The 15,052-nt window shown below is 43.1% G+C and overlaps 1 protein-coding gene across 5 annotated transcripts in view; it reads left to right on the top strand.

Annotated features, from left to right (window-relative positions):
• DPP8 (dipeptidyl peptidase 8) overlaps window positions 1-15,052 on the top strand; it is a 41,501-nt gene that overhangs the window by 14,688 nt on the left and 11,761 nt on the right. For 4 of the 5 annotated variants that reach the window (XR_013347417.1, XM_077829359.1, XM_077829357.1 and 1 more), the window contains exons 7-16: window positions 713-823; window positions 2,454-2,582; window positions 3,627-3,688; window positions 3,966-4,066; window positions 6,044-6,221; window positions 6,977-7,136; window positions 9,748-9,827; window positions 12,564-12,716; window positions 13,212-13,347; window positions 13,999-14,088. Coding sequence is in view for 4 of the 5 variants with exons in the window: in XM_077829359.1 (XP_077685485.1) it covers window positions 713-823; window positions 2,454-2,582; window positions 3,627-3,688; window positions 3,966-4,066; window positions 6,044-6,221; window positions 6,977-7,136; window positions 9,748-9,827; window positions 12,564-12,716; window positions 13,212-13,347; window positions 13,999-14,088 (1,200 nt within the window). In the remaining variant the exon portion in view is untranslated. The remainder of the gene's footprint in view (window positions 1-712; window positions 824-2,453; window positions 2,583-3,626; window positions 3,689-3,965; window positions 4,067-6,043; window positions 6,222-6,976; window positions 7,137-9,747; window positions 9,828-12,563; window positions 12,717-13,211; window positions 13,348-13,998; window positions 14,089-15,052) is intronic. The other variant, XM_077829360.1, reaches the window with a different exon arrangement.

The following is a 15,052-nucleotide window of genomic DNA, read 5'->3' as shown; positions in this document are numbered from 1 at the left end:
CCTTGTATTTTACAGATATACCAGTGTGTGACTTGGATGAAGGAACAGGGAAATACCCACTTCCAGGGTGGATAAAAATCAATTAAAAATTAATTATGTTTAAGAGTTAAATACATTCTTCTTTTTAAATTTAAACCCATTAAACATGAAACTGACAACCTGTGTTGAGGCCTTAATTTCCTAAAATCCATATAAATAAATAATGCTGCATTAATAAGCCCTCCTCAAATTTTAAATAGTTTAACGGTGCTGCTTTTTCGATGATATATGGAAGCAGGAGGAAAACATCTTTAACTTTTGAGGTCAACTCAAGCTTTATAAGTAAGTCACAATGTCATGCACTGCATTAAGGATCTATATTATTTTCAGTCTTTACAATGGAATGAATGCTGGTACTGTTTTTACATTTTTCCCAATGTAAGTACTTTCAGTTTCTGTTGTGCAGAAAAGCTTTTGCCATAGTTACTTTAGCTTTTAGTTAAGCTAGCAGGTGCAAAGAGAATATTTTCTTCATTAGTACTAGTTCATTCAAAGTTGAGAAACTGGTTGGAAGTTGAGAAAGCGGGAAGGCTTGTTTTCCTCTTCCAGTCAATTTATCCTGGGGGTGAGTTTGGCCAACGGTTGGGAAAACACAACTTGGGAGTGTTTTTAGGTGCTGTGGCAGCAGAAGAGCTCGGATCTTGGCTAACTCTTTCTCATGTTGCCTGTTCAGAATTGGCCAACCTAGAAGAGGATCCCAGATCTGCTGGGGTAGCTACTTTTGTGCTTCAGGAGGAATTTGATAGATACACTGGCTACTGGTGGTGTCCGAATGCTGAGCCAAGTAAGTGTGCTAAATGTAATCTGTCTGACAGGCATTAAACGTCACTTTGGAGTGGCTCACGACCAGGAGTGCCTACTTCAGGGCAGGCTCCCCAAACTGGTAGTATGTTCTATAATTAGATTTCACCAGCCTAGTACCAAATGTGATCTCCCAAAGTACAACAATAGTCTTACAATGGAGTCAGAGACAGTCCCCTTAGACACTCCAGTCTAGCTTGCCATGCAGGCAAGCTGAACTATATGATAAATGGTCACTTACACCAAAAATCAGAAAATATTTTGGTTAAACCCAGTCCCAAGAGACCAGTCACTCACCCAGGTTGATTTACATGCTAGATATCACATCGAAGACAACGCTTGTAGCTAATTCTATAGTAAGCTAACTAAAGATTTATTAGCTAGGAAAAGTAAATGAGTTATTGAAAGGTTAAAGGAGGTAAAATATATATACAGGTGAATCGCAGTGAATTCCCAATGGTAACAGAGATGGCATAATTTGCCAGTTTCCCAAAAGTCTCTCGGGGCTGCCCAGAATAACTCTGGAGATCGCCATCTTCTCATTCAGTTATTCTGCCCTCATAGAATCCCAACGGGAGATGATGAATTTTTTCTTGGGTCCATATTCATAGTTTCTTCTCACAGAAAACAAGTTGACAGTTTTGTGACCCACATGGGCTCTTTCTTTCATGATCGGAGGATGAGGAATGCATTTAGTTGTTCATCTCCGATCATCACACACAATGGCCACTTGCTTTGAAATGCACTGGAATTAGCACCTTCCCGCGATAGTCCTTCATTTACATTACTTGAGGATTCTTTCTATTTGATGGGTTACCTCCTTGCAGGTGTATATACAATGCAAATGTTTGCTGTTATCTTATAACATGGGGTGTAATTGGGTGAGAACAATACATGCGGCATCCTACAAGCATTTTATAAAACACTAAGCACATTCTTATCAACTTAACATCTAATATTTATTTTGATAATGCGAACACGCAGATAGGCAAGACTGGTTTCTGGCTATACGTTTGTCAGTGCTCAGTCAGGCCTGGGCTGGCACATGGTCTGCCAGTGTCACAGACTTTCTCTAGAAATTGGGTGGAAATGACTTCAACGCCTCTGCCTAATTTCACTTCCTGCTTCTCAGCCCGCTTTGCGGTATGACCCTCTGTTTGTAACTTCGCAACAGTTTGCTGCTTAATGCATGATGCCCCAGACAAAACCATGATTTCAGAGGGGGAGAGAAGGAAATGAGCTCTTAAGGTTGAAGATTTGCTTTTAGGCAAGTGTCCCTATAGTAATATTGGAGAAAAGAACAAAGGGAGGGGAGTACGTACAATATATAGCAGAAGGGCTAATCTCTCTCTGTTTTTAATGAGAGGTCAGCTCATGCTCTGGAGATGTAGCCTGGAAAGAAGAGCTTTTTACTAACCCGTGTGATAACAGCATTTGTAAGAGATTCATGATTGTTTGGTGTAGTGAAAGGTCGAATACAGTTTACTGGATAGTTGGATCATGTGGTATACGATATAACTTCCCCACTAGTACTCAAAGGAACAGTATTGCTGTGTGCGATACATTTCACATTCAGCACAGCTGTAATAATATATGTATTTGTTCCTTTCTAGCTGTCACTGGAGGCAAAATTCTTAGGATTCTTTATGAAGAAAACGATGAGTCAGAGGTGGAAATTATTCATGTCACATCCCCCATGCTGGAGACCAGGAGGACGGATTCATTTAGATATCCCAAAACAGGTGAGACCATTGCTGTCTTCTCTCCTCTTTCCCCTGTCTCATCGCCTGGGATGCTCTCATTGTATTCCTCTTGTTTTATGGCAATGCCCAGCCTAGCCTCCAAAGACAAGGTTCTATGAATGGTGCTGCCCGTGTGGCTCCTTTAATTGAGTGCTGTGCTTGTGGACTGAATATGGCTGGGGCAACAGCCTCCATGGAGGTCAGACTACTCACTTGCGGCTGTGCCAGCCTTCCGGCTACAATGTGGTGTTGGTCCTAAGTTCACTGCTGAACCTAGGTCTCTCGTGAGTTGGCCACACACTGTGTCTTCCCTCTTTTGGAGCTGCTGTCATGTTCATCTGACAGTGTGGCCTTGTTTCTCTTTGCAACATCTCAGTGTGAACTCTGCAGAGTGATCACATGTTTCACTGAGGGTTTTGTATTTAGCTGCTGGCAGTACACTAGTGATGTGGCATGGGGGTTAGGAGCATTTGGTGCTCTCTTTCTGCTTAGAGCCTGGGCCACAGACTGTGTGTGCTCCTGACCCAATATTACAGCTAGTGGTCCTGTCACTGCCCCTGGAATGGCAAGAGTAAGTGTCTCCAGCAGCCAGGCTTGGGTTTTTATAGACACTGTATTGCAGCAGGAGGGTGGGAAACAAATATTGTTGGACACTGGCGTACTGAGATATTTGGAAGTGGGTAGGCAGAACTGACATGTAGGCGTGTGGAGAGATAACTTACAACTGCGTGTGAAGATCGTGCTGCAAGTCTAAAGAGGTCAATATCTGTTCTGGAGAGCTGCTGCTCTTCTAGCAGGTTATGCAGTTTCACTCGATGCCTCCTCCTCTCCCTAAATCTCAGATGTGTCTGTTACTTCTTCTTTGACCTGAATTCCATGCCCTCCACAGACAGCACATTTAGGGTAATCAGCGTCTTCGCTTTTTTCATTTCTATATGAACTGAATTTCAGAATTATCGGAAACCTGGGTGTGTCTTCCTGGAGGCAAACACATTGTCTGTTGCACCGTTTGTGTGTGACTGCTAACGCTTGTCTGTTTTATAGGTACAGCAAATCCAAAGGTCACTTTCAAAATGTCAGAAATAACAGTTGATGCTGAAGGAAGAGTAAGTTTTAAGGTTCATTTATCTCCTACATTAATTTGACATTTATGACTTTTTATTTAATTAGTATCTCATGTCAAAGCAAACAGACTTCTTTGATGCGCAGTTGTCAAATTTTAATCTGTGGATCAGTGTTTCAAACAGGATAGGCCCGTTCTAGTGATACCTGGTGTGTGTGTGTGTGTGTGTGTGTGTGTGTGTGTGTGTATACACATACGTGTACACACTGTACCTTGGTGAGGTTATTCCAGTGTCACTGAATTGCTGTTGTCTTCAACAGATTGCAGCTGTCATGGATAAAGAACTAGTGCAGCCATTCGAGATCCTGTTTGAAGGAATAGAGTATATTGCAAGAGCTGGGTGGACTCCAGAAGGAAAATAGTGCGTATGTTAAACCTGTCTCTGCTTACAGGGGTCGGGGTGATACAGTTAGAAATGGGCTGTTTTGGGCTCTGTCTTTCTTTCTGGCATAAGCCTGCTCTTGTTTATGCATCGCTCCACCCTGGTTTGAGTGAAGGAGATGGGGGCACTTCTTCAAAATCAAAGAGAGTCAAATCAGTCTCTGGTATTTATCTGACCCAGTCACCATAGTAGCTGAGCATCTCACAGTCTTTTCAATGTATTTATCCTCCCAATCAGTGTCCCCTCTGTTTTGTTTTGTTTTTTTCCATCCATGTGCAGAATGAATTTTGTTACATGCACCAATATCGAGATCATGTGTGGATGTGTGCCTCCAATAGAAGCAAAAAACCTAGATATAATATGTATTTTTAATAAGTTACCATAGGCGTGATAACTCCAGCCAGGACAGATTAGGCATCTGAGAACTCACTACTTAAAGAATTAAATTTAAGCATAAGAGAGAAATAAAATTATGAAATGCACAGACCAGTATAAAAACTAAAATAACAGCACTTTGAAAGAATAAAATTACAGAGAATATATGTGCTTTGCAGGAAGTACCAAAAAGTATCAACAATAACACTAGTATGTGTTGGGAAGTGAGTGTGAAAGAGACTGTCTGTGAGAGAGAGAGAGAGAGAGAGACAGAGACAGAGACTGTGTGTGTATGCTGGCTGCTGGGGAAGTCTATGAGAGACCATGCGCTATCTCTTTAAGCACAGCAGCACTCACCAGAAGGCTCGTTCAGACCGCAGCAGCTGCTAGAAACTCCATTCTGCTCCTGAGCCCTGTCCTCCCACCCCCGCTCTGTGGAGGTGGGGTACCTGGTTGGTGGGAGGGGAACACCCTGACATCAGCAGCCCACCTCTGCTCTGCACGGCACAGCAAGCCAGAGGGTTCTGGGAGCAGCTGGCCAGGGGCTTCAAGGCAGAGGGCAGGAGCAACGTGGCTGCAGAGCAGCGGTGGGGAGGGGCACTTGAGCACACGTCGCTAGATGTGCCCGGCACTTGATTGACTCTTGGGTGGTCGTGTGGCTTAGAGGGAACACAGCTCCCAATCCCTCTGGGAGGCAGGGCAGTGATGATACCCCCATTTGCAGATGGGGAATTGAGTGCTAGAGAGACTGTGAGACTTGCCCAGGGTCACAGAGGCAGTCTGTGGATGTGGAGACAATTGAACCCAGGGCTCCCAAGTCCTAGGTTAGCACCTGAACCACTGGGCCATGGTTGCTGACCAAACTCATTGGTCAGAAACCCCACTGTAAGTGCTAATTACATTTACATGAAACTTTTAACCCTAAAGACAAGGTGGTGCAGTGTTTCTAACTCACAAGAATTGTACTTATCCCACCTCTTGGATCAAAAGCTGACATTCTCCTTTTAACATTATTTTTTATGGAAGAAATACAGGAGCCCGTTTCCTGTGTTTGCTTGGCTTTCTACAGAAATGTTAACAAGGCTACGCGGATAACAGGCTGATTGGATCCACTGGAGAGGACACTGTCGAGCCATTTAAGCTTCAGAATAATTTTTTTAAGCATCCAAGAAGACTAGAAATATCTTCACAAGTGGCTTTTAAATTTCAGTTTACAAACTTCTGCTTCCTCCTTCCCTTTAGATTTTTCTTTTCTTTGCTCCTCTTTCCACATTCTGCAGAATCCAAATCTGGTAACATTAGAGATAGTTGAGCTTTTGAAACCACAGGGTTTGAGTGGGGCTGAAATCAGGCAAAACTGGTTCTTCTACCCCTACTTCAGAGCTGACGTGATTCTTTGAAATGCTAGAGCGAAAATTTGTTTTACCTGGCCAAAGTTAAAGGGATCTTCTAACTGGACCTGAAATTGACCATTCTTGATGCCACCAAAATGCTTGGTGTTATTAAGAGTCAAATAAAATTCTGCTGTCTAATACTTAAAAGAAATGCACTCATAATTATTCATATTTTTTTCTGCAATAGTGCCTGGTCCATCTTGCTGGATCGCTCCCAAACACGGCTACAGATAGTGTTGATCTCCCCTGCATTATTTATCGCAGTAGAAGATGATGCTATGGAAAGACAGAAGCTAATAGACGCTGTGCCAGACTCTGTTACACCACTTACTATTTATGAAGAAACAACAGATATCTGGATAAATGTAAGAATTTTATTTTTTACTCTTCCAACAGTATGCAGTTATGGGCACTATTTGTCACACGGTTCATGACATTGATATTATTTGCATTACTGTAGTGCCTAAAGGGTGCAATCAGGGTAAAGGTCTCCATTGTGGTAGGTGCTTTACAGACAGTGTAAGACAGTCCCTGCCGTGAAGAGCTTGCAATGTAGACCAACCAGGAAAAGGTTAGGGAAGCAGAGAGGGCAAATGATGTCCAAAGTCATGTGGCAGGACAGTGGCAAAGTTTGGACTAGAACCCATCCATCACCCAATCTATTAGACTACACTGTCTCTCCATTTTGCATTATATTAGACTCAGGCTCCTCTTAGATCTTTCACTGACAGCAGATTTCAACAGACTGTTGCTATTGGAGCACAGTATATCTTCTAGAACTAAGCATGGAACCAAAGAGCCCACATGATTATCCTAATCACAATTATCTAAAACCGTCTGTTACCTAAAACAGTTATGTCCCTCAGTGTCTATTAATCACGTTGAAAATTCCCTCATTTATTAAAATTATTCACTGTTCCTCAACCTCTTACCTCTGTAAGGGTTGCCAATTGGGGCTGTCCTATATAATAGGTCCATAGAATGAAGTTGGGTGAATCCCTATAACATACATCTTCTGCACCTGTCTGCGCTGGATCAGTGAGAAGTAATAGTTGCACAGGGACTCCATTGTGGTCCAAGTCCTATCAATAGCCATGAACAAACTGCTTTGTTTCTGCAGATCCATGATATCTTCCATGTTTTCTCTCAAACCCGCCAAGACGAGATAGAGTTTATTTTCGCCTCTGAATGTCAAACGGGGTTCCGGCACCTGTACAAAATCATCTCAGTTTTGAAGGAGAGCAGATACAAGCGATCATGTGGAGGTCTCCCTGCTCCAAGTAAACAATACCACTCTCTCTCTTTAACTGGGCAGTTGCCACTGAATACTGGTGAAGTAACTGCAGCCACTTCCAGAGGGCAGGACAGATCTCTTCCTCCCTCCCTAGTGTAGACTGGCCCCCATCCAGCAGAGTTTTGGAGCATTTACATCATCATAATCCCTAGCTTTTATATAGCACTAGTCTCCTTGACATCACTGGGTCTACTCACTGGCTCAGCGTTGCACATATGCTTGTAGCAGGAGGAAGGATGGCACAGATAATTCTGTACGTAACGGGTTTCAGTTTTAATCATGGTTCTTTTTCATTAACAAAGGGGGAGATTTTTCAGAAGCACAAATGGAAATTAAGTGCCCACATCCCAGCCCGAACTGAGAAATATGCTCTGTTGGCTTCTTTTTTGGTCAAGATAAAAGATTGGTTTATTGACATACTGTCCTGGTCTTGCAGATTAACCAGTCTAGTAGTAATGTGGGTCATGGCTAAAGGGAGAAATAAAGTGTGTGAAATCTGTGGTCTCCACGTAGTAAAGCTCTTTGGTGCACAGGGCTGTGCACGGACTGTTGGCATGTAATGTGTAAAAATAACAACACTCTCCTTTCTGCCTCTAGGCACAGATTTCAATATAAAGATTTAAAGTAAAGAACACACCACACTGTAGAAAGGTGTGCCTTGGGTTTCATGCCTAGAAATATTGAATATCTGATTGGGGCCAAAAATTGGCCTGTTTTTAGGGTGGGGAAGGGAATAAAGACCACACCACTATACCCAGCATGCTGGCTCTAACAAAGACTATTCATGGTGCTGTGTCCGTTATAGCAGGCATCGGGGAGGCTGCTGCTTGGACAGATGCTAACAGAATGTTGGGAACCATTAGGAAAGGGATAGATAATAAGATAGAAAATACCATAATGCCCCTATATAAATCCATGGTACACCCATACCTGGAATACTGGTGTGCAGTTCTGGTCACCCCATCTCAAAAAAGCTATATTAGAGTTGGAAAAAGTTCAGTGAAGGGCAACAGAAATGATTAGGGGTATGGAACATGTGAGGAGAGATTAACAAGACTCCGACTGTTCAGCTTGGAAAAGAGACGACTAAGGGGGGATATGATAGAGGTCTATAAAATCATGAGTGGTATGGAGAAAGTGATTAGGGAAGTGTTGTTTATCCCATTAGATAACACAAGAACCAGTGGTCACCCAATGAAATTAACAGGCTGCAGGTATAAAATAAACAAAAGGAAGTATTTCTTCACGCAACGCCCAGTCAACCTGTAGTACTCATTGCCAGGGGATGTCGTGAAGGCCTAATGTATAACTGGGTTGAAAAAAGAATTAGGTAAGTTCATGGAGGATAGGTCCACAAATGGCTATTAGCCAAAATACTTTGGGTGTCCCTGAGCCCCTGACTGCCAGAAGCTGGGACTGGACGACAGGAGATGGATCACTCAATAATTGTCTGTTCTGCTCATTCCCTCTGAGGCACCTGGCATTGGCTACTGTCAGTAGACAGGATCCTGGGCTAGATGGGCCATTGGTCTGACCCAGTGTGGCCGTTCTTAAGTTTTTATGGCAGAGAAATTAACAGAAGAAGAATACTGGCAGCTGCTGCAAATGGAAACACAGGAACACTCAGTTTAAATAAAATAAAGTTAATTGCATGGTTAGGTCAAACTTTGGCCCAGGCAGGTGTATGGTACAGTTATGCACAGAACCCTTGCATATCTTGCTACACTGACTATTCTTTCCGTTAAACTCCTATATTGCAACCTGTGCCTGGAGGCAGTTACGATACTGTTGATCTATTTGCTATGTGAGGACAGCATGCTAAGCCCTGCATACTAAAGAAAGATGCATCTCATTTTACTAGTTATAGCATCCCAGTGTCAGGCAGTTGTTTTTTCCAGAAGGCAAAATCCCCTTTTGAAATAAAACTCATTATTCCTATAGTGGTTAAACACCTAGTAACTGTTCTAGTGGTGTTGGTCTGTCTAGCCTGACTTCCTACCTCTGAAAGTGGCAAATTGCTCATGTTTCTGAGGAAGGCAAGATTTCCATTTAACATAAAGCTGTGTGTAATGTTCTTGTGGAAATTGGAAAATCTTGACATTTCAGAGTTTTACTCTTCGATTTGATTTTTGCAAAATCCTTCGACTTTGCAGCTTCACACAAAATAGAACTTCCTTTTGAATGAAAGTGAGCCGACCTGATAAACATGGTGCTATTTTTTCCAGAAAAATTCCTCATTTTTAACACCTTACCTTTACCAATTCTATAGATCAGGTTTCACATATTTCAGTTCGAAACCTGCCTTTCTGTGCAAGTGTGATGGGAAAAGGAAACACTGAAGAATGCAGAACAAGATAGGGAGAACCTGTTGAATTGAGAATTCTTGACATTTTCCCCAGTATGTTAGCTATCTCTTCCTGGAACACTCGGGCCAGCTGTGTAACGCTGCGCTCGAGAGTGGCAGGGGAGTGATTCTTTCCCAACCCCAGTTTGTGACTCGGTTAAAGCAAGCAAAGCCTGAAAGGTGAAGTTCTATTTGAGAGGCTTTGTTGTGATGAAAAGTATAAAATCTCTAATTGTACATGTTTTGTTTATAGGTGACTTCAAATGTCCCATCAAAGAGGAATTAGCAATTACCAGTGGAGAATGGGAAGTACTTGGTAGACATGGTTCCAACGTATGTCCCTTTATTTTACTTTTCTTGAATGAAGATCTGTATCTGTAAAATAGCCTGGGTTAAGCTCTGGATTAGATAACAAACAAAATTAGTTAGGTCCTAGAGTCCGTCATGGGCCTCATGGTTATCTTGCCAGACTATACAGCTACCCTCTTCTGACTACAGAGGGCACCAGTCATGTCTAAGGAACAGCAAGGTGAGGATCTAGATAGAATGGTAGAGCTGTATGGAGGACAGCTCAGTTTATCTGGTGTTATGCAAGGCTATATGATCATGATGATCCCTTCTGGCCTTAGAACCTGTGAATTTGATCTTGGTGTTGTGCCTGCCAGAGCATCTCAGTAAACGGGAAACAGCTCTGGGAACAATCTGGGGACTCCCTTCTTAGGGGAATGACCTCTCATGTGTTGAAGGTCACACACTTAGTTCTGGAGGCAGGGGAGAAGGTGCAGGCTGACCACTCCTCATGTAGCTCTGCTCTGGTGTCTTGGCCATGCAGCCCACTCTTTGTGAGAGGAGAGATGCGCCCGTATTGTCTTTTCTGTGAAGGGCAGGATTGCTGACAGGCTGAGAAAAGGAAAAGCTGCCTGGAATGGCTTGAGGTCTTTCAGCTGTCCAGGCCCAGGCTGTGACCTTTCTGTTTGCTGAATAAAAAGTGCTATTTGCAAACTCCTTAATTTCACCCCCGTACTCAGACCTCTCACATCAGAAAATTAACATGGAAATCCACATAACTGCAAACATATATGATGCAGCAGAGGTGCAAGAGATTGTAGGGGACCTGGAAACTGAGTTACCTTCTCTCACACATGGGGTGTCTCTTGAGGTCAGGTTTGGGGCAACACAGAGAAACCTGCCCAAGCTTCTATTCATTTCTGGGTTAAACTCACCCCTGTACAAAGAGCCAGCGTGAGGGCTGTGCTTCACATCTGTTCGCCTTTCAGGACTAGGCACTCTTGAGCCACTAAAGCCCAATGGAAGGCTGTGGGTGCGGACAGCCTGCCTCGGGAGAATAGTACCCTGGCGAATTAATAGAGGAACTGGGTCTCCAGTCAAGCTGCAGCTTTAAGCACAAAAGTGGGGATGGTTGATTGGCTCAGCTGGTGAGCAAAAGTAGCTAGTGCTGTTTTGCTTTTAATGTTAGCAAAGGTGCAGCTTGTCCTCTGAGCTCATTATTTAACTCACCATTCCAACCCTGAGTCTCTGGTTTCGATAATGGAGATGAGCAGCACAGAGAGGCATCTCTAGCTGATGATTTCTTTTGCTTTGTGCTCTTTGTTTCTCAGGAGTTTGCCACTGTCTAGTAAAGAGGCTCATAACGAAGTATGGACCTGTAGGGAGGTGGAAGGGGGAGAGAAGTAGCATTGCAGGCAGATGGAAGGAACATTTCCAAGCATCCCATGAGAAGTAGGATGGAAGGGCTGAAGCCCCAGCATCCAGCTGCTGTCCTGTATCTGAGGACTCTTTTTTTCAAAGGGATTAACACACACCTGGGCAGCACTGCTCTCTTTTCAGCTTTGGCCTCTTCTTTCTCCTTTTTATGGAGGCCCAATATTTGTGTCTCCAGGTCCACTTTTGAGACTTTGCATGGAATTCCTCCTGCTAGGATAAAATACCCCCTACTTTCTAATTGCTTCTTTTTTTAAATGTTAAAGAGTTTGAGTGAGCGATGTCTGTGGCTACTCAGGTCTGACCATGTTTCTCTGTTATCTAAAAAAAATAAACCATAAGCGTGAGTACATTGAAATGAGTTGAGTAGAGCTGAAATACTTGTAGTTTATGTAAGGGACAGCGATCTTGGTAACACAACTATTTCAGTTTGGAGACAGTTTTTGCTGCAATTGGTGGCTGGGCCACTAAGAAAAAATATACAACCGCTCATTAAAATCAGCAGCTGTACTCTAGGATTGGGGGGGGTATCAATTGTCTTGCCTGTTTTTGAAAAAGATACATAGGGTGATCATGGTTTTATAGGTCAATCAGCTTTACTTGAGCACCAGGGAAATTGGTTGCAATAATTACTAAAAATAGTTACAGGACACCTGGATTAGTATGATCAGTGGTCTAACCAGCTTGGCTTCTGTAAAAGAAAACAATTCTCTGAATTACTAGAATTCTTTGAGTGTCAATAAAAGAGTAGATCAGAGAGAACCAGTTGACAGTTGTTTGGACCTTCAAAAGGTCTTTGATAAAGGCCCTTCCAAGAGATTATTAAGGAAGCAAAGTAGTCATAGGGTGAGAGATGAACTGTTATGGATCAGAAACTGTTTCCTGTTATATAGTCAAAAAGTAGGAAAAAATGGTCAATTTGTACCATGGCAAAAGGTTTAAAGACAGATGCCCCCGTGGTTTCATGCTGGGGCTTCTGTTTGTGAAATATATTTATTAATAATATGGGAAAGGGAGTGAACAGTGAATTGGAGAAATTTACAGGTGACACAGAATTATTTAGGATAATCAAGACCAGAGAAAATAAGGAAGGTCAGAAGGACCTGACAAACCTGGGAAACCAGGTAGCAAGGTAGCAAATTAAATTTAGTGTTGACAAATGGAAAGTTATGTGTATTGGAAGGGCTAGTTTGAACTAGCTCTGTCCATTGCTGGGCTCTAAATTGACTGTAATCACCTTGGGAAATGGGGACGGAGAGTCCTGGGCATCATTGTGGGGATAGCTCAGTGATTTGGCTGGTACAGACTGAGGTTGTGTTTGGGGTTTGTTTGTTTTTTTTTTGGCAGATCCACGTGGATGAAGCAAAAAAACTGGTGTATTTTGAAGGCACAAAGGATTCCCCTTTAGAGCATCACCTGTATGTCGTTAGCTACAAGAATCCTGGAGAGGTGAAGCGACTGACGGACCGTAGCTACTCTCACGCCTGCTCCATTAGTCAGGTATCTGTATTCCGAGGCACCCTCTTCTAGGGAAGGGCTGTGCTTGGTGGTTTTTGTCACACCTTGCGCTAGCTGTGTTCAGATATATGGAAGTTGGCTTCAGCTTTTTTTAAATCTGTTATAAAACCCGTGAGTGAAGGGATGGGGGCATATATTAGCAACTGCAGAAACCAGACCTCTGGGTGTGCAACCTGGCGAATGGCAAGAATCAGTGCCAACTTGCAGACATAGACTAATGCCACTGCTAATTTTGCAGGTGCATTTTTCAGTGTCTGGCAGAAAATTTGGAATATTAACACCCTTGTGGCTACTATGCTGCCTGTAACTGAGTAAAACTGCAGCTCCTAAGGCTATCTCCTCTCTCACAAGAGCTGGGACTCCTAATTTTTATTTGATCCGAGCTTCTTCAGAGAGCTCTAAGTGCACAAGTAAAGGAGCTTTGGGCTCGTGTTTCTTCACTGTGTTGTTCAAGAAAATATTGTCATCTCTGTGTAGGACTGTGACATGTTCATCAGTAAATTCAGTAACCAGAAGAACCCGCACTGTGTGTCACTGTACAGGCTGACTGGTTCTGAAGATGATGTTGCTCACAGAAAGAAGGAATTCTGGGCCACGATTCTAGATTCGGCAGGTAATCGCTTCGGCTCTCCTTTACAGTTCTGCCTCAAAGATTCCCAGTCACAAGACTCCTAGCTACATGTTTATTGTAGCATCAGTACTCTGTGTTCCTCTTCATGGGCTAAATCATGGTGCTCTTACTCCTGTGGGAATGTATGACGAGCAAGGATTGCTGGATCGGCCTTTGGTTTTGTGCTGGCCTCTGGAAGGGGTAGCTGGCCGTAGTATTCAGGTCTGTTATAAGTTTGAATATATTGCTGGGCCTTATCAACAAAATACTTGTTGTTTTGTAAGTGCTGTTCCAAACCATTTGAAGGGTACAGGGCTAATAGGACGTGTACTCAGAAAACTCTGAGATTTGAAGGGGGCGTTCCCGCAAGTTTTGTACCTTGTGGATGACCAAAGGCTGCTCTTTATTTTGGAGCTTGTTGCAGATAATGATGTGCATAATTAGCTCCTGGGCTGGTTAACAACCTGCATGGCCAAGTGGTGTTTAGGCGATGAGTTAAAATCTGCGGTTTCGCTGCTGTCCATCCGGAGCCCACGCTGAGAGACTAATAGAGTGATTCTTAGCGTACGCTGATGTGACAGCTGAATTTGGCTCGATGTGCTGTACTTTGGTCAGAAGATGATTTCTTTCATTGAGCTGCTCCTTCTCTACCAGCTGCCTGCGTGCAGGAGGGGGAGTCTCAGTTCCGACTCAGACGCACAGATCATGCCTCCGACACTCCTCACCCACAGTGCCTTAGCCAAGGTAACTGTAAGAAACTGGCTAGGGCAGAACAACACCTAGGGATCTGAGTTAAAACTGTTTGTTCATAGAGAACATGGACTGAATGCATACTTTTTTTTTTTTTTTTTTTTTGCGTAACACAGGAAGTTTTCTCTGTTTCCTAATCATCTTAAATGTATTTTAGAAGCAGGTGATTCCAATAGTGCCCCACTCTCCCCTGCAGAAAAATTATGCTAATTTTGTTTCTTGCTTGAAGATTATCAGCTCAGTTAAGGGAGTCTTGTCCAGCTACAGCTTCTCCGTTCTGGGACCCGAGCTAGCTTGTTTAGACCTAGCTCAAGTAAGTCAGCTCAAGTGGCGAGCACATTCTGAGAGTGCAGTGTCGACATCCAAAAAGGGTTGAAGAGTTCACCCCGGCCCTGCTGGGGTTGAAACCTTCCTAGAATGCATCTAGCACAGGATCCCTGACTCAGAACATTTTCTGTGAATGAGAACCTTACTAGCTAGTAATGGGCCTAATGAAAACCCACAGATCCAAACATCCCTGAACTCTGTGAGGGTTTGGACCTGCACTGGACCTACGTGTTGCAGACATTCCAGTGCTAAGTGTGCTGTAGACAAAATTAAACCCCTTCCCCTCCCTCCTGTAGTGCCAGCTTCCTCTCAGTGACTTTTTAACACAGTTCTTGGGAGATGGGGGACCTGGAAGAAATTGCATTAGAACTATGCCAGAAACACGTATGTACATGACGAACAAAACTCTTATAGTGGACTCTTCAATCTAGCGGATAAAGGTGTAGCATGATCAAATGGCAGGGAATTGAAGCTAGACAAATTTAGACTAAAAATAGGGGACAGATCTTTAACATTGAGGGTAATTAACCACCGGAACGATTTACTTAAGGGTTGTAGTGAAGTCTTCATAACTGGCAGTTTTTAAATCAAGGTTAGATGTTTCTCTAAAAGATGTGCTATAGTTCAAAAA

The sequence above is a fragment of the Eretmochelys imbricata genome, chromosome 10, assembly GCF_965152235.1.
Source record: "Eretmochelys imbricata isolate rEreImb1 chromosome 10, rEreImb1.hap1, whole genome shotgun sequence".
NCBI lineage: Eukaryota > Metazoa > Chordata > Testudines > Cheloniidae > Eretmochelys > Eretmochelys imbricata.
The sequence above is the reverse complement of the archived record's forward strand: the minus strand, read 5'-3'. Positions and strand labels throughout refer to the sequence as shown.